General features: G+C 50.6%; 1 protein-coding gene across 2 annotated transcripts in view; it reads left to right on the top strand.

The window, feature by feature from the left end:
* Positions 1 to 15,734, top strand: part of TMCO4 (transmembrane and coiled-coil domains 4) — a 44,370-nt gene extending 28,636 nt beyond the window's left edge. For both annotated transcript variants that reach the window (XM_081203075.1, XM_081203074.1), the window contains exons 11-14: positions 959 to 1,043; positions 7,977 to 8,094; positions 9,156 to 9,273; positions 13,711 to 15,734. In XM_081203075.1, coding sequence (XP_081059201.1) covers positions 959 to 1,043; positions 7,977 to 8,094; positions 9,156 to 9,273; positions 13,711 to 14,139 — 750 coding nt within the window. In that variant the 3' untranslated portion in view covers positions 14,140 to 15,734. The remainder of the gene's footprint in view (positions 1 to 958; positions 1,044 to 7,976; positions 8,095 to 9,155; positions 9,274 to 13,710) is intronic.
* Positions 15,735 to 16,337: the final 603 nt, after the last annotated feature.

Below are 16,337 nucleotides of genomic sequence, written 5' to 3'. Positions count from 1 at the left end.
GCTACCAGCATGAGTTTGACTAAACTGCGGGAGGCAGTGGAAGACAGGAGTGCCTGGCATGCTCTGGTCCAGGGGGTCACGAAGAGTCGGACACAACTAAACAACAACAACAGGAATAAGGTCCAGTCCACAGCAATCCGCCACTCAAAGGATCATGTAGAAAGAATCGTGGGGGAAACATTTATTGCAGTGATAGTGTTAGTCCTACGCATGCACGGTTCTCCACCAACCCATAAATCATCAAATCAGCCTTGTGAGGTAGGTTATTCTGAGAGGGGCAGTGACCATCCTTAGGTCATGGCTGAGTGAGGATTTACGACTCTTAACATCTGTATGGTAGGCTAGGTTGCAGCCACTACGGAATCGTAGAACTGTCAAGTTGTAAGGCACCCACTGGTCATCTGGTCTAGCCCACCGCAAATCATTGCTGCTAATGAATTTCTTCCCAAAGGAGCTCAGGGTGGCAAATACATCACTAAAACAAAAAGACGGTTTAAACACAGTCTCTCTGTTGCGTCAATCAATCCCTGCAAATGCCAAAGGCGCCTGCATGTAGGCAAGCATCACCGAATTTCCAGGACATGATCCAGCTAGGCAAAATCATCCTTTCTTTTTCACTATCAAGTGGTAATAACCTTTACAGTGGTACCTCGGGTTACATACACTTCAAGTTACATATGCTTCAGGTTACAGACTCTGCTAACCCAGAAATAGTGCTTCAGGTTAAGAACTTTGCTTCAGGATGAGAACAGAAATTGTGCTCCGGCGGCGCGGCAGCAGCAGGAGGCCCCATTAGCTAAAGTGGTGCTTCAGGTTAAGAACAGTTTCAGGTTAAGAACGGACCTCCGGAACGAATTAAGTACTTAACCCGAGGTACCACTGTACTGCTTTTTTGAGGCAGGGAGCTTGAGATTTTAAGCTTGTTTAGGTTCTGTCATTCTGTTCCTTCCCCTTCCAGGGCAAGCGGCCGGTTACCTTGATCGGTTTCAGTCTTGGCGCCAGGGTCATCTACTTCTGCCTACAGGAAATGGCCAAGGAGGAAGGTGCGTGCTGGAGGGAGGTTGGGGAGTCAGGCCGTAAGATAACTGAGACAGTGTTTGTTCTTCATCAGCAGTGTAGTGCTCTGTGGTTGCGGGGGGGGGGTGTCTCAAAGACCCCTTGTAGCAGGGTCTCCACTTCCAGCATCCCAGGGACAACTAATCAGCATGAAAGGGGAGCTTCTGAGCCACTGAAAAGGAGTCTTCTCACCATTTGTGCCAACAGGGGCCAATCGGAATGAAAGGAGGCGGGTCCAAAACCGGCCATTTAGGCCAAACTTGGGTCTCCAGCCGTTTTTGCACTACAGTTCCCATCTTCCTTGACCACTGGTCCTGCTAGCTAGGGATGATGGGAGCTGTAGTCCCAACAACAGCCGGAGACCCAATTTTGAGAACCTTAGGCACACTGAAAGCACAAGGAGCTTCCTGCATGGCAGTGGGTTAGGCCAGATGACCTTGGGGGATCCCTTCCAACTCTGTTTCGAGAGAATGGGGCGCAAGTTCTGCTAGGTACAAGGAGAACTCCGGGGAAAACACAACTTGGCTCACTCCAAAGGAATTGGTGAAAGGCGACATGCTGAGATCTTGGGTTGCAATGCACCCTAATTATTATTATTGCATAATTATAAGATTATGGGACGCGGGTGGCACTGTGGGTTAAACCAAAGAGCCTAGGACTAGCCGATCAGAAGGTCGGCAGTTCGAATCCCCGTGACAGGGTGAGCTCCCGTTGCTCGGTCCCTGCTCCTGCCAACCTAGCAGTTCGAAAGCACGTCAAAGTGCAAGTAGATAAATAGGTACCGCTCTGGCAGGAAGGTAAACGGCATTTCCGTGCACTGCTCTTAGTCAAGCTGGCCACATGACCCGGAAGCTGTACGCCGGCTCCCTTGGCCAATAAAGTGAGATGAGCGCCGCAACCCCAGAGTCGGTCACGACTGGACCTAATGGTCAGGGGTCCCTTTACCTTTAATTATAAGATTATCACATAATCTTAGAAGAGGGCCTGGCTTACCACAAAGGGACCCTGCACATCTGAATTGGCCAGGGTCAATTCAGGGACCCGGCGAAAGGTGTATGTAACTTACAGATGCACTCCTGAAAGAGCCTGGTTTTGCTGCAGGCCTGGGCAGGTGGCAAACCCTGTCAAAGGCGAAGGGCACCTGTTTGCTTATAGAAGGTCCTAGGCTCAATCCCCAGCATTATATCCAGTTGGGCTGGGAACGCGCCATTGCTGCCAGTCAGTGCAGGCAGTATTGAGCTATCCGGACCCAAGAGTACGGTTCAGTATAAGGCAGCTTCTGGTTCTGGTATGCAACAAGAGGGAGTTGCAAAAGGCAGGGGCCACACCCTAAAGGCCTAGGTAAAGGTAAAGGAACCCCTGACCATTTTGGTCCAGTCGTGGCCAACTCTGGGGTTGTGGCGCTCATCTCGCTTTATTGGCTGAGGGAGCCGGCGTACAGCTTCCGGGTCATGTGGCCAGCATGTGGCGAACCAGAGCAGTGCACAGAAGTGCCGTTTACCTTCCCGCCGGAGTGGTACCTATTTATCTACTTGCACTTTGATGTGCTTTTGAACTGCTAGGTGGGCAGGAGCAGCGAACGAGCGACGGGAGCTCACCCCGTCGTGGGGATTCGAACCGCCGACCTTCTGATTGGCAAGTCCTAGGCTCTGTGGTTTAACCCACAGTGCCACCCGCGTCTCTAAAGGCCTATGCATCATAAATAAAGCAACTGCAGGAGGTCTTGTCCTGCCCAGTGCACTTTATTGGCCAGGTACATAACAGACCAGTCAACTTGTTACACAAAGCTGGCGCCGTCCTCCTCAAAGCGCCATGGCGTCAGGCTTCCTGGGATCGCTTCCAAGCCTCCCACAGTGGCTCTTTCGTCACGACAGCATCCGTTACTAAAAGTCCGCCCGAGCCGTCTTCGCATCCTCACACTCCATCCTGTTTTCTTCCTCCTTTTCCTTCAAAGTCGCCGTTCTCGGCTGCCGTTGCCCACCCCCACGCCTGACAGTTCTCCTATTTAACTTGGAAAACAATCTGCCAACTGCTAACATGAGTCGCGACCCCCTATATTAATAGCTCCACTCAGTGGCAACGAATGGTCACGATCGCTCGCCAACGTGTGTTTGTGTCTCCCCTCCCCCGGCCTTCCTTGCCGCAGACGGTTATGCTGGGACGATTTGTACCAATTAATATAACGAGATGCATCCCCACCGAAAAGGAAGGGACCCTATCCAATATTTCCGGGTGCTTCATTGAAATTGCTGCGTGGTAATACGCAGCGCTCAATGCCCGCTCCTTGTCTTTGCTTCTTCCTGCCGCCCCCGGCCTCATCTCTCAGCCTCAAGGACATATCAGGATCAGGCCAATGTCCCCGATTAGTCCATCCTGTTCTCACAGTGGCCGACTAGATGCCAGTGGGGAAATCTGCAAGCAGCGCCTGAGCAGAAGAGCTCTCTCCCCTCCTTGCAGCACATTCACTTTGGAACTCCCTGGAAGAGGAAACAAACTTGTTTTCTCTTGCTCTGGAGGGGAGGGCTGGAACCAAGTCGGCATCAAGTCCCAAGGAAGGAAATTCTGACTAAACATCAGGAAGAACTTTCTGACAGTAAGAGCTGTTTTGACAGTGGAACAGACTCCCACAAGAGGTGGTGGACTCTCCTTCCTTGGAGGTTTTTAAGCAGAGGTTGGATGGCCATCTGCCATGGATGCTTTAGCTGAGATTCCTGCATTTGGAGGGGGTTGGGCTAGATGGCCCTTGGTGGTCCCTCCCAACTCTGCACTTCTATGATTCTGTGCCTCTTGGCACCAGGAAGGTGACTTGACTGCACTCTTTTCAGCACCTCTTAAGGACATTCTCTAAGGACTCATTGATGGCCACCAAGATAGATGGCTTGAGGAAAGGATTGGAAGAATTAGTGGAAGAGAGGGCTATCGATGGCAAATAGCCATGATGACTCTGCTCTGCCTTTGTAATAATAATAATAATAATAATAATAATAATAATAATAATAATAATAATAATAATTTATTTATACCCCGCCCATCTGGCTGGGTTTCCCCAGCCACTCTGGGCGGCTTCTAACAAAGACCAAAAATACACTAAAATGTCACACATTAAAAACTTCCCTGAACAGGGCTGCCTTCAGATGTCTTCTGAATGTCAGGTATTTGTTTATCTCTTTGACACCTGATGGGAGGGCGTTCCACAGGGCGGGCGCCACCACCGAGAAGGCCCTCGGCCTGGTTCGCTGTAGCTTTGCTTCTCGCAATGAGGGAACTGCCAGAAGGCCTTCAGCATTGCTTCCAAATGCCACAGGAGGGGAGAGGGCTCTTGCGCACGGATCCTGTTGCGGGTGTTCCTTTGGGGCACCTGGTCGGCCGCTGCAAGAACAGGACGGGCAGTTAGTGTGATCCAACAGGCTCTCCTTACGTTTTTAAGTTCTTAAAAAGCCTTGGGTGCAGATAGACTAGACCCAAACCACCAAGAGCTTTAATGAGGAAAAAGAGCAATTGCATTCAGCCCAACAGCAAACCCAAGAGCCGATGCATTTGCCAAGGCACCACTGTGACGAGTTCTCTGGTTGTGAGCTAGCTGTGATTTCCCTAAGCCGTCTCCAAAGGCAGCCCCACAAGCACTGTGCCACAGTAGTCTAGCCCAGTGGCACGTCCGTGCACAGCCCTTTCCCCCTTCTGCTCTTTTCGACCATGCAGGCTTAACAGTGGCGTAGCGTGGGTTGTCAGCAAGGCAAGTAATTTGCGCCCCCTAACCCGTGGAATTGCACCCCCTAACCCGTGGATTTGCGCCCCCTAACCCTAACCCCCAGATGTTGCGCCCGGTGCGGCCGGCCCCCCGTGCACCCCCCACGCTACGCCACTGAGGCTTAAGACTGGGTGGCTGTCCAGGGGCCGAAAGATGAGATGGGGAGGAGGGAGGAGGAAGACATTGCCAGGCAACTCTGGCGACTGTTGATTTCCTGTTGCTCCTTCAGCGTCCAGTGTGCTTGGCAGTGGCTGTGTGTTGTGGGTGGGTGGGTGAGGTCCATGCAGAATGCACCCCATTCAGCCTGGAGCTTTCCTCCCCCCGGCCCCAACCCCACTACCACCCACTGTCCAGTCTTAAACAGGGGGTGGTTTTAAGGTCGGAAGCCCCAAGCTGCAAATAACGATGATCACATTACCTGAATGTAATGCTCACTCAGAATCCGTCCTCCTCTCATCTGAACTTCTTCTGCAAAAGAACCCTGCTGCTGTTCAAATTAAGATGAGTCAAATCAGGCTTATGAATTCCTTTTGGGCAGCAGATATTGCTCCCCCCCCCCCACCGCCGCCAACTCCTTTTTTCTCTGGCGTGCACTTAGAATAAGTCTCCTAATCTCCCCAAATTGGATCATTCAGAATGACAAATTGGAAGTGTCTTAACTTTTTTGTTTCCTCTTCACTCTCCCCCTCCCCTTCCACCCTCCCACAAAAAAAAGAGACCCTTCTAGGAAAAAATCCAAGAATCTGAACACAGATTGTAAATTGCGTTGCTCCTGAGAGCTGCCTGCAGCCGCTTTGATATTTATTTGCAATCATTTTTTTTTTATTTTTTTGAATTGTCTTCCCCGTTGCTTGAGTACTGGTTGTACTCTGGGTGTTGGGGGAAAAATAAGTAAATCTCAAAGGTTCCATCTAAGTAAGTCCTACTGGGAGTAAGCACATTGAAGGAAATGGACGTAACTTAGTCATGTCCATTGGTTTTGATGGGTCTCCTCTGAGTAGGCCAAGCATTGGGTACAAGCATGTAATATAGAATTGTAAAGTTGGAAGGGGGGGCCCAGCGGTCATCTAGTCCAACCTCCTGCTATGCATGGAGGGGCGGACAATTAAAGTTGCTTAGTCCATTGAATTCAGTGGCACCTGCTCCCGAGGAGACATTCAGGCGCTCGCACCTGGGAATGTAAGAAGCTGCCTTACCCTGAATTGTACCACTATTTATTGCAATGCCCGCTATATATAGAACCACATATAGAACTATATATAAACCCCTGCTCACGAATGGAACACACTCGAACAGGGCGGAAAGGGTGAAATGGCTGCTGAGTGATACTGATGACTTCGTAACTTATAAAGTAGCACTAAATGCGTTGGCAGCTAAGAAGATCAGGAGAAAAGAACTAGCGGTCAATTGCAAAGGTGATTCGGACATTTAAGCTGGCACATTCCACCTGAGAACCCCTTGCTATTATATTGTATGCAACAAATAATTTTTAGGAGATTTGATCGTGGTTTATTGTATCTGCAGTGCCTGATGTTTTTATGGATATTGTTGTTTTTCTTTTTGTTCCCGTTGTGAATGATGCCATGGCCTTTGGCTAGTGCAATAAAGTTGATGATGATGATGATGATGATGATGATGAATCAGGCCTTTGGCCTATCTAGCTCAGTATTGTCTGCACTGACTGGCAGCGGCTCTCCCTCATTTCAGGCAGGGGATCTTTCCCAGCCCTACCTGGAGATGCCAGGGATTTGAACCTGGAGCCTCCTGCATGCAAAGCAGGTGCTATGCCCACTGAGCTGTGGTCCTTCTTTGAAAGAGAGTCAAAGAATCTAGTCCTCATGGTTCTGAATGAAGGCAAGACTTCAAATAGAAACATAGGAAGCTGCCATATATTAAGCCAGGCCGTGGGTCCATCCAGCTCAGTATTGTCAACACGGGCTGGCAGCAGCGGCTCCCTGGGGTTTCAGGTAGGGGATGTTCCCAGCCTGGAACTGTAGTTTGTTGAGAATTGTTAGGGTGCCGCTATTCCCCTCCCAGGGATACGGGTGGCGCTGTGGGTTAAACCACAGAGCCGAGGACTTGCTGATCAGAAGGTCGGCTGTTCAAATCCCTGCGACGGGGTGAGCTCCCATTGCTCGGTCCCTGCTCCTGCCAACCTGCCAGTTCAAAAGCACGTCAAAGTGCAAGTAGATAAATAGGTACCACCCTGGCGGGAAGGTAAACGGCGTTTCCGTTCGCTGCTCTGGTTTGCCAGAAGCGGCTTAGTCATGCTGGCCACATGACCCAGAAGCTGTACACCGGCTCCCTCGGCCAATAAAGCGAGATGAGCGCCGCAACCCCAGAGTCGGCCACGACTGGACCTAATGGTCAGGGGTCCCTTTACCTTTACCTTTATTCCCCTCCCAGAGCTACAATTCCCAGAGTGGCTAACTGTCCATCCCTCTTCCCAGGGAACATTGGGAACTGTAGCTCTGGAATGGGAATGTAAAGGGACGTGGTCTCCTACCAACTCTCAGCACCCATAACCTACAGCTCCCAGGATTCTTTGTGCGAAGCCATGGTTGTTGAAAGCAGCATAATAGAGCTTGAAATATAAAGTGCGAATGTGCCCTTCGTTGGAGACAACCCTCAGTGTTCATCTTGCTTGTGCAATTCTTGCATTTATATCCCACCCTCTTCCTCCAAGGAGCTCCAATTGGTGCTCATGGTTCTCCCCTCCTCATTTAATCCCCACAATGACCCTGTGAGATAGGTTAGGATGGGAAGCAGTGACTGGCCTAACATCACCCAGTGAGAGCTTCACAGCCTAGTGGGCCTTCGAATCCTGGTTTCTCCCAGGTCCTATTCCAACACACTAACCAACAGGCCACACTGGCTTTTGCTAGAATCCGGATAAGACTAGGCATGCATTGAATCTGGATCCCTCTTTGAGACTGCATCCGTATGCATGGTTATGTGGCAGTGAATCCCTGTGAATTAAGTGCAGCTTTCTTCTGAGTAAACACACACACACACGAGTTGTGTTTTGTGATGCCAGATTCTCCAAGCTGCATTTCGAAAGCGGCAACCAGCCATTCCCAAGCCGCCGTCACTTCTCTAGAGCATCATCCTCCAAGGCCGTCTCACTGATCCTTGATCCTTTGCGGGGTGGGCGGGCTCCCTCTCTTCTCAGACTGCAGAGGCATCGTCGAAGACGTGGTCCTCCTAGGGGCACCGGTGGAAGGGGAAGCCAAATACTGGAAGCAAATTGCCAAGGTCGTTTCGGGAAGGATCATCAACGGCTACTGCAGGTCTGTAGGCCCTAAAAATAGTGTGGCCAGGCTGGTTTTCTGTAAGCATTTGGAAAATTTAGCGTGTGCTTTGGATGGTCTCATGAAAAAGATTGCTGGGTCTGAGGTCTTTGCCTTGATATTCTTCCTGGGAGGCGAGGTGTGTTTGTTTGTGTGTGTGTGTGGAGGAAGGAAGGAAGGAGAGTTAGGCACTGAAGAGGGGCCAGTCCTGCATTAAATGAAGCCAGAGTTGTCATGGTGGGAGTTAGGGGCAGTAAAGGCAAGTAACGGTCTAGTTCAGGGGTGTGATACCTCGCTAGCTGTTGCTGGACCCAAGCTTATATCAGCTATTCAGATGGCATAGCTAATGGCCAAGGAGAGATGGATGTTGTTAATCAGCAACATCTGCAGCTCCCCAGGTTTCCCATCCGTGAATTAGACCATCACTTGCCTTCACTTGCAGAGCTGGCTCGCCAGGCTTTTCTCAGCTGTCCAGCCAGCATGGCAAACAGCTAAGGAGGGATGGGAGTTGTGGTCCAGCATCATTCAAAGAAGGCAGAGTTGTGATGGCGGGAGCTAGGGGCAGCTCCCTGGAAGGACAGATCCTGAAGCTGAGGCTCCAGTACTTTGGCCACCTCATGAGAAGAGAAGACTTCCTGGAAAAGACCCTGATGTTGGGAAAGATAGAGGGCACAAGGAGAAGGGGAGGACAGAGGACGAGATGGCTGGACAGTGTTCTTGAAGCTACCAACATGGGTTTGACCAAACTGTGGGAGGCAGTGGAAGACAGGAGTGCCTGGCGTGCTCTGGTCCATGGGGTCACGAAGAGTCAGACACGACTAAACGGTTAAACAAAGGGGCAGTGAAGGCAAGTGATGGTCTAGTTCAGAGATGGGGAACCTGTGGCGCTCTAGGTGCAGCTGGACTTCATCAGCCCCAGCCAACATGGGCAATGTTCCAGGATGATGGGGCGGCAGTCATGAGAACCCGATCCCGGGGTTTGGTGGCCCATCCGGCTATATGCTTCAGTCGGTTTAATGATATGGCTGCTCAGTAGTTTTGGTTCCTTTTTCTCCTCCCAGGGGAGACTGGCTGCTGAGATATGTCTACCGGACATCCTCTGTTCAACTCAACGTCGCTGGGCTTCAGCCGGTTAACCTGGACGACAGGAGAATGGTCAACGTGGATCTCTCGTCGATCGTAAGTTGCGCTTTCCAGACCTGCAGGCAGTAAACGTCAGTGACGGCTGCTGAATTCTCCCAAGCCAGAGGGCTGTGTTTTGAGACCTTTCTGGTTCCCGGACCCAGCTAGTGTTAAAATATAAGCAAGGACTCAGTTCCTGGACTAGCTAGTAAAGTAACAAAGGAAGTGGCTCCATGCCAGATGGCAAATGGGAGCCCTGTGTTCCCTCAGCTCATCGCTAGATAGAAAGACAAAGGCCAGAAGTTGAGAGTTGAGTTGCATGAGCTTGAAGCTGGAAGTTGGCAGGCTGAGCAGCTGGGAGACAGAGCCATGCCTGATTTCTGATGGAATCTGAGGCTGCTACTATGGGGGAAGCACGGCCCGCTTGGGGTGTTAATGCTGCGAACCCCTCCATTGTGGGCTCAGGTTCTGTATATGTGTAAATAAAGCATGTATCCTAAACCGTCTCTGCTGTGCCTCATTCCAAAGGAAACCGAACCCTGAGTAAGTGGACGGAACCGCTGGAATCTCGCACCTCTCAGAGATTAGGGTGGTGTCAGGGAACTGACATCGGAGCGAGAGGCGAAGGGGAGGCTCCCAGATGATGCTGGCAAAGGACCCAGCAGCAGGGGGAGAAACAGCTCAGTAGAGGGGGAAGCCATTCAGGGCAACACCAGGGATGAAGGGGGGCAGATGGGGGAAGTGGAGAGAGGGCTCCAGGACTCTTCACTGGACATCAGTGAGGAGAGCCCAGGTCCTCCGCTACCCACGCCTTCCCTGCGCAGAAGACTCCTGCGCAGTGAGAGGAGGAGGAGACTGGGTGTCAAACAACTTTTATGTTGGAAGAGGTTCAAGAAACGCCCACTGACGGATTCTGCCAGTGACTGAGGCAGCCACCATGAGAAGGGGCTGTGCAGTCAGTCAGAAAGGTTTAACAAGGCAAATTAACCGAGAAAGGCACCAGTTTACGCACGAGTAACTCATACCTATTACAGGTGGCATGCAACAATATTTTGGTTGATCACTTGCTCTGCACCCTAAGGCCCCAGGGAGAGTCCCAGCAATTTGAAATGCAGCTTTTAAAAACGGATCAAAACGAACAATTGCAAGAATAGGATGGGTTCTGAAAACATACTGTGCCTCTGTGTCAGAGGCCAGGATAAAGAGGTGCAACTGGAGCATATGACAAAAACTGCATAGCGAAGCTGCCACTTGCATCTCTTCAGGCTCAGGGGTCCAGCCCTCCTCTCCCTCAGCTGTCACTGGGGAGCAGCCGTTCCATCCCACTGGCTCCGTGGGAAAGACAGAAAGCAGAAGGCTCTCTGCATCAGCTCTGCTGTGACAGACTGGCTCCCCCAATAGGCATCACCTCCCACTGAACTGTGCCAGCTGCTCATTAGAAGAACAACCAAATAAGAGTTGGTGGCCTGTTTGATTTTTCCTCCCTGTCCCATTTTCCTTTTGTGTCGTGCCCTATAGTTTGTAAGCCTACTGGCTTGCACTTTCTGATTGTACGTGAGCCACGCTGGGAGCCAACTCAGCCGAAGAGCTGGGCGCAAATGCTCCAAATAAAATAAAATAAGCTCAGGGGTTCTGGCTCCCAGTACGTTTCCGAGCACAATTCAAAGTGTTGGTGCTGACCTTTAAAGCCCTAAATGGCCTCGGTCCTGTATACCTGAAGGAGCGTCTCCACCCCCATCGTTCAGCCCGGACACTGAGATCCAGCTCCGAGGGCCTTCTGGCAGTTCCCTCATTGCAAGAAGCCAGGTTACAGGGAACCAGGCAGAGGGACTTCTCGGTAGTGGCACCCACCCTGTGGAACGCCTTCCCACCAGATATCAAAGAGAAAAACAACTACCAAACTTTTAGAAGACATCTGAAGGCAGCCCTGTTTAGGGAAGCTTTTAATGTTTAATAGGTTATTGTATTTTAGTGTTTTGTTGGAAGCCACCCAGAGTGGCTGGGGGGACCCAGCCATATGGGCGGGGTATAAATAATAAATAATAAATTATTATTATTATTATTATTATTATTATTATTATTATTATTATTATTATTGTAGCACCATGAAGGATGGACTGTGGTCCCCAGGATTCTTTTGGGAAAAGTGATGTGCTTTCAGTGGATGTGTAGATGTGACCCACGACTGAATATTTTGGACTGCTTACCCGTGCAGAGATGCGGCCGTGACTGCATAATTAGCTGTTCTGGGCCTGCCTCCTTCCAGGCCTACATAATGCAGAAAGATGAAAGAGAGGTCTTACAGCCGCCGCCGCCGTCCCAGTACCACAAGAGTAATGCTGCCCTCCTCTCACCCTTAGATTCTTCTCCTCTTTTATCCCTCTGCCTGATTTTTAATTTCTGTCTCCTTAGCAACCAAACGGGGTTAAAGAGGAGAACAGGGCTGCCCTTCCTACCTTCCGCTTCTCAAAATCCCCACCAACATCTGGAGTCCCCTTCCATTAAGCCCTCAACAGCCCCTTTTAATTAAAAGTTCTAACCTCTCCAAAACCAGGAAGAGAAAAAGACCGGTTGAGCCATATGGCTGCAGATTGCCTCGTAAAAAAATGTGGATTAAAAATACGACAGCAGGCTGTTCGTGCCAAGTTCTAAGTGGCTTCAAATGTCAAAGTGTTCCTGACAAAACCTCAGCGGCGTAGGCAGATAGGTCGGTTGTCAGGGGCTATTAGACACCGTAGCTATATAGAGCCTCCATTTCCTTGAGCAGTAGACCTTCAAATAGTAGGCAGGGCTGATAATGGAGACAATGGGAGTCTCCTCCATCCTTTCTCCTCCTGTGCACCTGACCCACTGCACTAAAGCTTTGTTCCTAACTGGTGGCGTTGTTTGGGGAAGGGGTGTGGCTCGGTGGCAGAGCACCTACTTCACAAGCAGAAGGTCCCGGGTTCAAAATCTCCTCCGGCAGCATCTCCGGGTAGGGCTGGGAAAAGACTCCCTTCCTGAAACCCCTGAGAGCTGCTGCCAGTTAGTGCCGGCAGATCACGAACAGGTCTGACTCAGGATAAAGCAGTTTCATGTGTCTAAGCCAACCTCATGGGGACTAGAGACCTTGCTTCATTTTTAAGGAAAGGGCTGTAGTTCGGTGACGCAGCACCTGCTTGGTACGCGGAAGGTACCTTACCTCTCTCGCCCTGACCTAGCCACTGTGATCCACGCGACGGTCACCTCCAGACTGGATTATTGTAACTCGCTCTACGTGGAGCTGCCCTTGAGACTGACCCAGAAACTCCAGCGGGTGCAGAATGCCGCGACGAGACTCCTCATGGGGTCCTCGCTGCGGGATCACATTCACCCGGTGCTATACCAGCTGCACTGGCTCCCGGTGGGGTACAGGATCAGGTTTAAGGTGCTGGTTTTAACCTTTAAAGCCCTATACGGCCTAGGACCCTCGTACCTACGGGACCGCCTCTCCTGGTATGTCCCACAGAGGAACTTACGGTCTTCAAACAAAAACATCTTGAAGGTCCCAGGCCACAGGGAGGTTAGGCTGGCCTCAACCAGAGCCAGGGCTTTTTCGGCTGTGGCTCCGATCTGGTGGAACGCTCTGTCACAAGAGACTAGGGCCCTGCGGGACTTGACATCTTTCCGCAGGGCCTGCAAGACTGAGCTGCTCCACCAGGCCTTTGGCCAGGGCAAAGCTTGACTCCCTCCTTTGGCAATACTCACAGAACTCTAGCCCAATGGTTGCCATTAATCTTATTTGAATTACAGTGGTACCTCGCAAGACGAATGCCTCGCAAGACAAAAAACTTGCTAGACGAAAGGGTTTTTGGTTTTTTGAGTTGCTTCGCAAGACAATTTTCCCTATGGGCTTGCTTCGCAAGACGGAAACGTCTTGCAAGTTTGTTTCCTTTTTCTTAACACTGTTAATACAGTTGCGACTTGACTTCGAGGAGCAACTCATAGAACGCGGTGTGGTAGCCTTTTTTGAGGTTTTTGAAGACTTTGGTGATTTTTGAAGCTTTTCCAAAACTTTCCCGACACCGTGCTTCGCAAGACGAAAAAAATCGCAAGGCGACAAAACTCGCAGAACGAATTAATTTCGTCTTGCGAGGCACCACTGTAATTTTATAATGAAATGATTTTAGAATGTTTTATCATTTTACTGTTGTTAGCTGCTCTGAGCCTGGCTTTGGCTGGGGAGGGCGGGATATAAATAAAATTATTATTATTATTATTATTATTATTATTATTATTATTATTATTATTATTATTGCAGGGGTAGGGCTAGATGACCCTTGAGGGACCCTTCCAGCTCTAGGTTTCTCTGAATCCCCCTGGCATGTCTAGGTATGGCTGGAAGAGTTATCTGCCTCAAACCCCGGAGAGCCCTTTCTGCTGGTCATTGTGGACTACGCTCAGCTAGAGGAACCAATAGGTCAGACTCAGTCCTGGGCATCTTCCCATGTCCCTAAACTCTGCGTTTCTTTCCAGGTAAGCGGCCATCTGGACTACATGAAGCAGATGGACACGATCCTGAAAGCCGTGGGTGTCAAAACGAAGCAGTGCCGCCTGGAAGAGGAGGGTAGCCTCGCCACTCTCTCCACTGAGCTTGAGGAGGCCCAGGAGGCAGTACCATGTGGCGCTCAGGAAGAGCAATGCATCGTGGGAGAGGAAGGGCCCGGCGGTAGCAATGAAGACGACGTCAACGGTGATGACCACTGGGTGTGGGAGCCGGTTTCCAGCCACAGTTCGGGCCCAAATGACCTCCCGCCGCCAGCAGAGTCGGTTTCTGGACAGGGTGAAATCTCTAGTGCCACAAGGGACCAGGACGCAGCTGGGCTAGAAGAGCCATTTCCCACCAGCTCCTCACATTCCCAAGAACTTTCCAGCTCCGCAAGCGCCCCTCTGACTCTCAGATAACATATGAGGCGCCGCAGCGTGATGGTTATTGTAGTGTTTGCACTGCGTCTTCCCATCAGCCCTTTGCTGAAGTTTCCAAAGAACACTAAAGACTTGCCTTTGCAGGAGCCGACCAAAGATCAGTCTGCTAGGATTCTCTGTTCCGCAGCAGTCGTCTGGCCCTGAGAACACCAGCCGCAGAGCGTGATGGAAGTCATCCGTCCACGGTTGTTGTTTTCCATGGTGTTTGGTAACTGGGACGGGTGGGTGAGGAGGTGTCCTGCCCCCTGAGGATGGAAGCTTTCCACCTTTACTTGACAATGGCAAACAGCTCTCAATTTCTACTCATCCTTCCAGGGCCCATTGCTGTGCCTTACAGTAACTCACGTTCCATAACTCCGCATTTGTATGAGGAAGCTTGTCCCTTTTGCCAATCCAGAACTCTCCTGAGGGGATGGGCCGTTGCACAGTGACTGAGCAGCCTGACATTAAGAGCTGCTTGACAGTGGAACGGACTCCCTTCAGAGGTTGTGGACTCGCCTTCATTAGAGATTTTAAAGCAGAGTTTGGATGGCCATCTGTCATGGATGCTTCAGTTGAGATTCCTGCATTGCAGAACATTAGGGTCCCTTCCAGCTCTATTCCATGACATCTCCAGGTTAGTGGTGGGAATGTCCCCTGCCTAAAACCCTGGAGAGCCACTGCTGGTCAGTGTTGATAATACTGAGCAAGATGGATGCAGTGATATAAGGCAGCTCCCTAGGTTCATAGACCATCCCCTTTATTCACAACGTTGAGGACTAGAACCTTGCACTGTTTTTAGAGGAAGAGCCGTAGCTCAGTGGCAAAGCGCTTGCAGAAAGTCCCAGGTTCAATCTAGGACACTGGAGACGTAGCAAGCTTCACAGGAAAGAAGAAAATAAATATACCTCTTTTATTTATAACTGCACAGGTTGAGAGGACAGGGGGTTGGGTGGGGAGAGGGACAAAAGTTGTGATTTCTTCACCCCCACCCCACCCCAGACATCCGCTTGCACAAACCCCATCCATTTGTTTTTCCTTAAGTAATTTCTGTGCAAGTCCTCTAAGGAAACTCCCAAGACGTATTCCCGATGTGACGTGCCCTGTTTCCCTGCTTGAGGCAAAATGGAAAGTGTCGCCTTGCCACTGCCACTGAAACATCCCTTACTTAGGTAGCGTGGCAGCGGCACGAAGCAGCAGAGACGGCGATGGCGGGTTCCGGCGAGATCGTGCCATCTTGCTAGAAATTGGCACCATATCTCTGCCATTTCAAGGTGTTGCCTTGGGGCTTCCACTGCCCAGGGCAGCTGCTTCACCCTGCCTGTTGCAGGGGCTGGCCTTGCGTATCCTGTCAGGCTTCACACAACCCTTCAAGCTGTGGGTATCCTTGCTCAGGAAGAATGAGCAACCCCCCCCCCCGAGGGGCACGGTTTGAAGGCACAGAATTTAGCCAGCTTGCAGAGGAAGCTAAGCAGGTCTCAGTCGGGTTGGGGGTCTGAGATATACGGGGGGTGGCATTATGTTACTGGGAAATGCTCCGCCGCAGGTAAGAAAATTGAAGGTGTCAGTATAATAAAAAACCATTTTAAACGGTGGCTCTGAGTAAGACGAATTAACGTATTGAATCATTTTACACTCTTGGAAGAAAAGGCTGTATTGGAATGAACCTGAGTTTATATCCCCATGCGTCACGGGGTCTTGCACCCTAGCTAGAGTGCCAATCAAAAGCCAGTTTTCCCCGCCCCCGTACATGAAAGATCCAGCCTGGCCATTAGGTCTTGTTTCATTTCATGAGAAAGCTGTCATCCAAACAGGCATCTCGCTGTTTTTAAATCCTCTTTACTGGGCGTTGTTGAAAGGGATTCTGGGTCCCATCGGCCCAGGATAGAAGGAGGGCTGGTCCCTGTTCTGCTTTGTGAATCATGAGAAACACGTGGCCTACCGGGCAACTGAAAATGACTGCATCTGCTTCCTGCATTCTTAAGTGGAACCCCAGGTTATATGGCCAGTTTCACATGTGCAGAAGGTGAGAATTTGTACACAGGTGCAATCTAGATCGGGATGCAGTCTCTCCTGGGAAGCAGGAGGAGGTAAAATCAGGCTCACCGGTGCAGCCAGAAGCAATCTCTCGAGTCTTTCCACGCTGCAGCCAAATTTGGCACATACACAAACTTGTTGAATCTGTGTGGCTCCATACA

The sequence above is a fragment of the Podarcis bocagei genome, assembly GCF_964188305.1.
Source record: "Podarcis bocagei genome assembly, chromosome: 7".
Classification (NCBI taxonomy): Eukaryota; Metazoa; Chordata; class Lepidosauria; order Squamata; family Lacertidae; genus Podarcis; species Podarcis bocagei.
The sequence above is the reverse complement of the archived record's forward strand: the minus strand, read 5'-3'. Positions and strand labels throughout refer to the sequence as shown.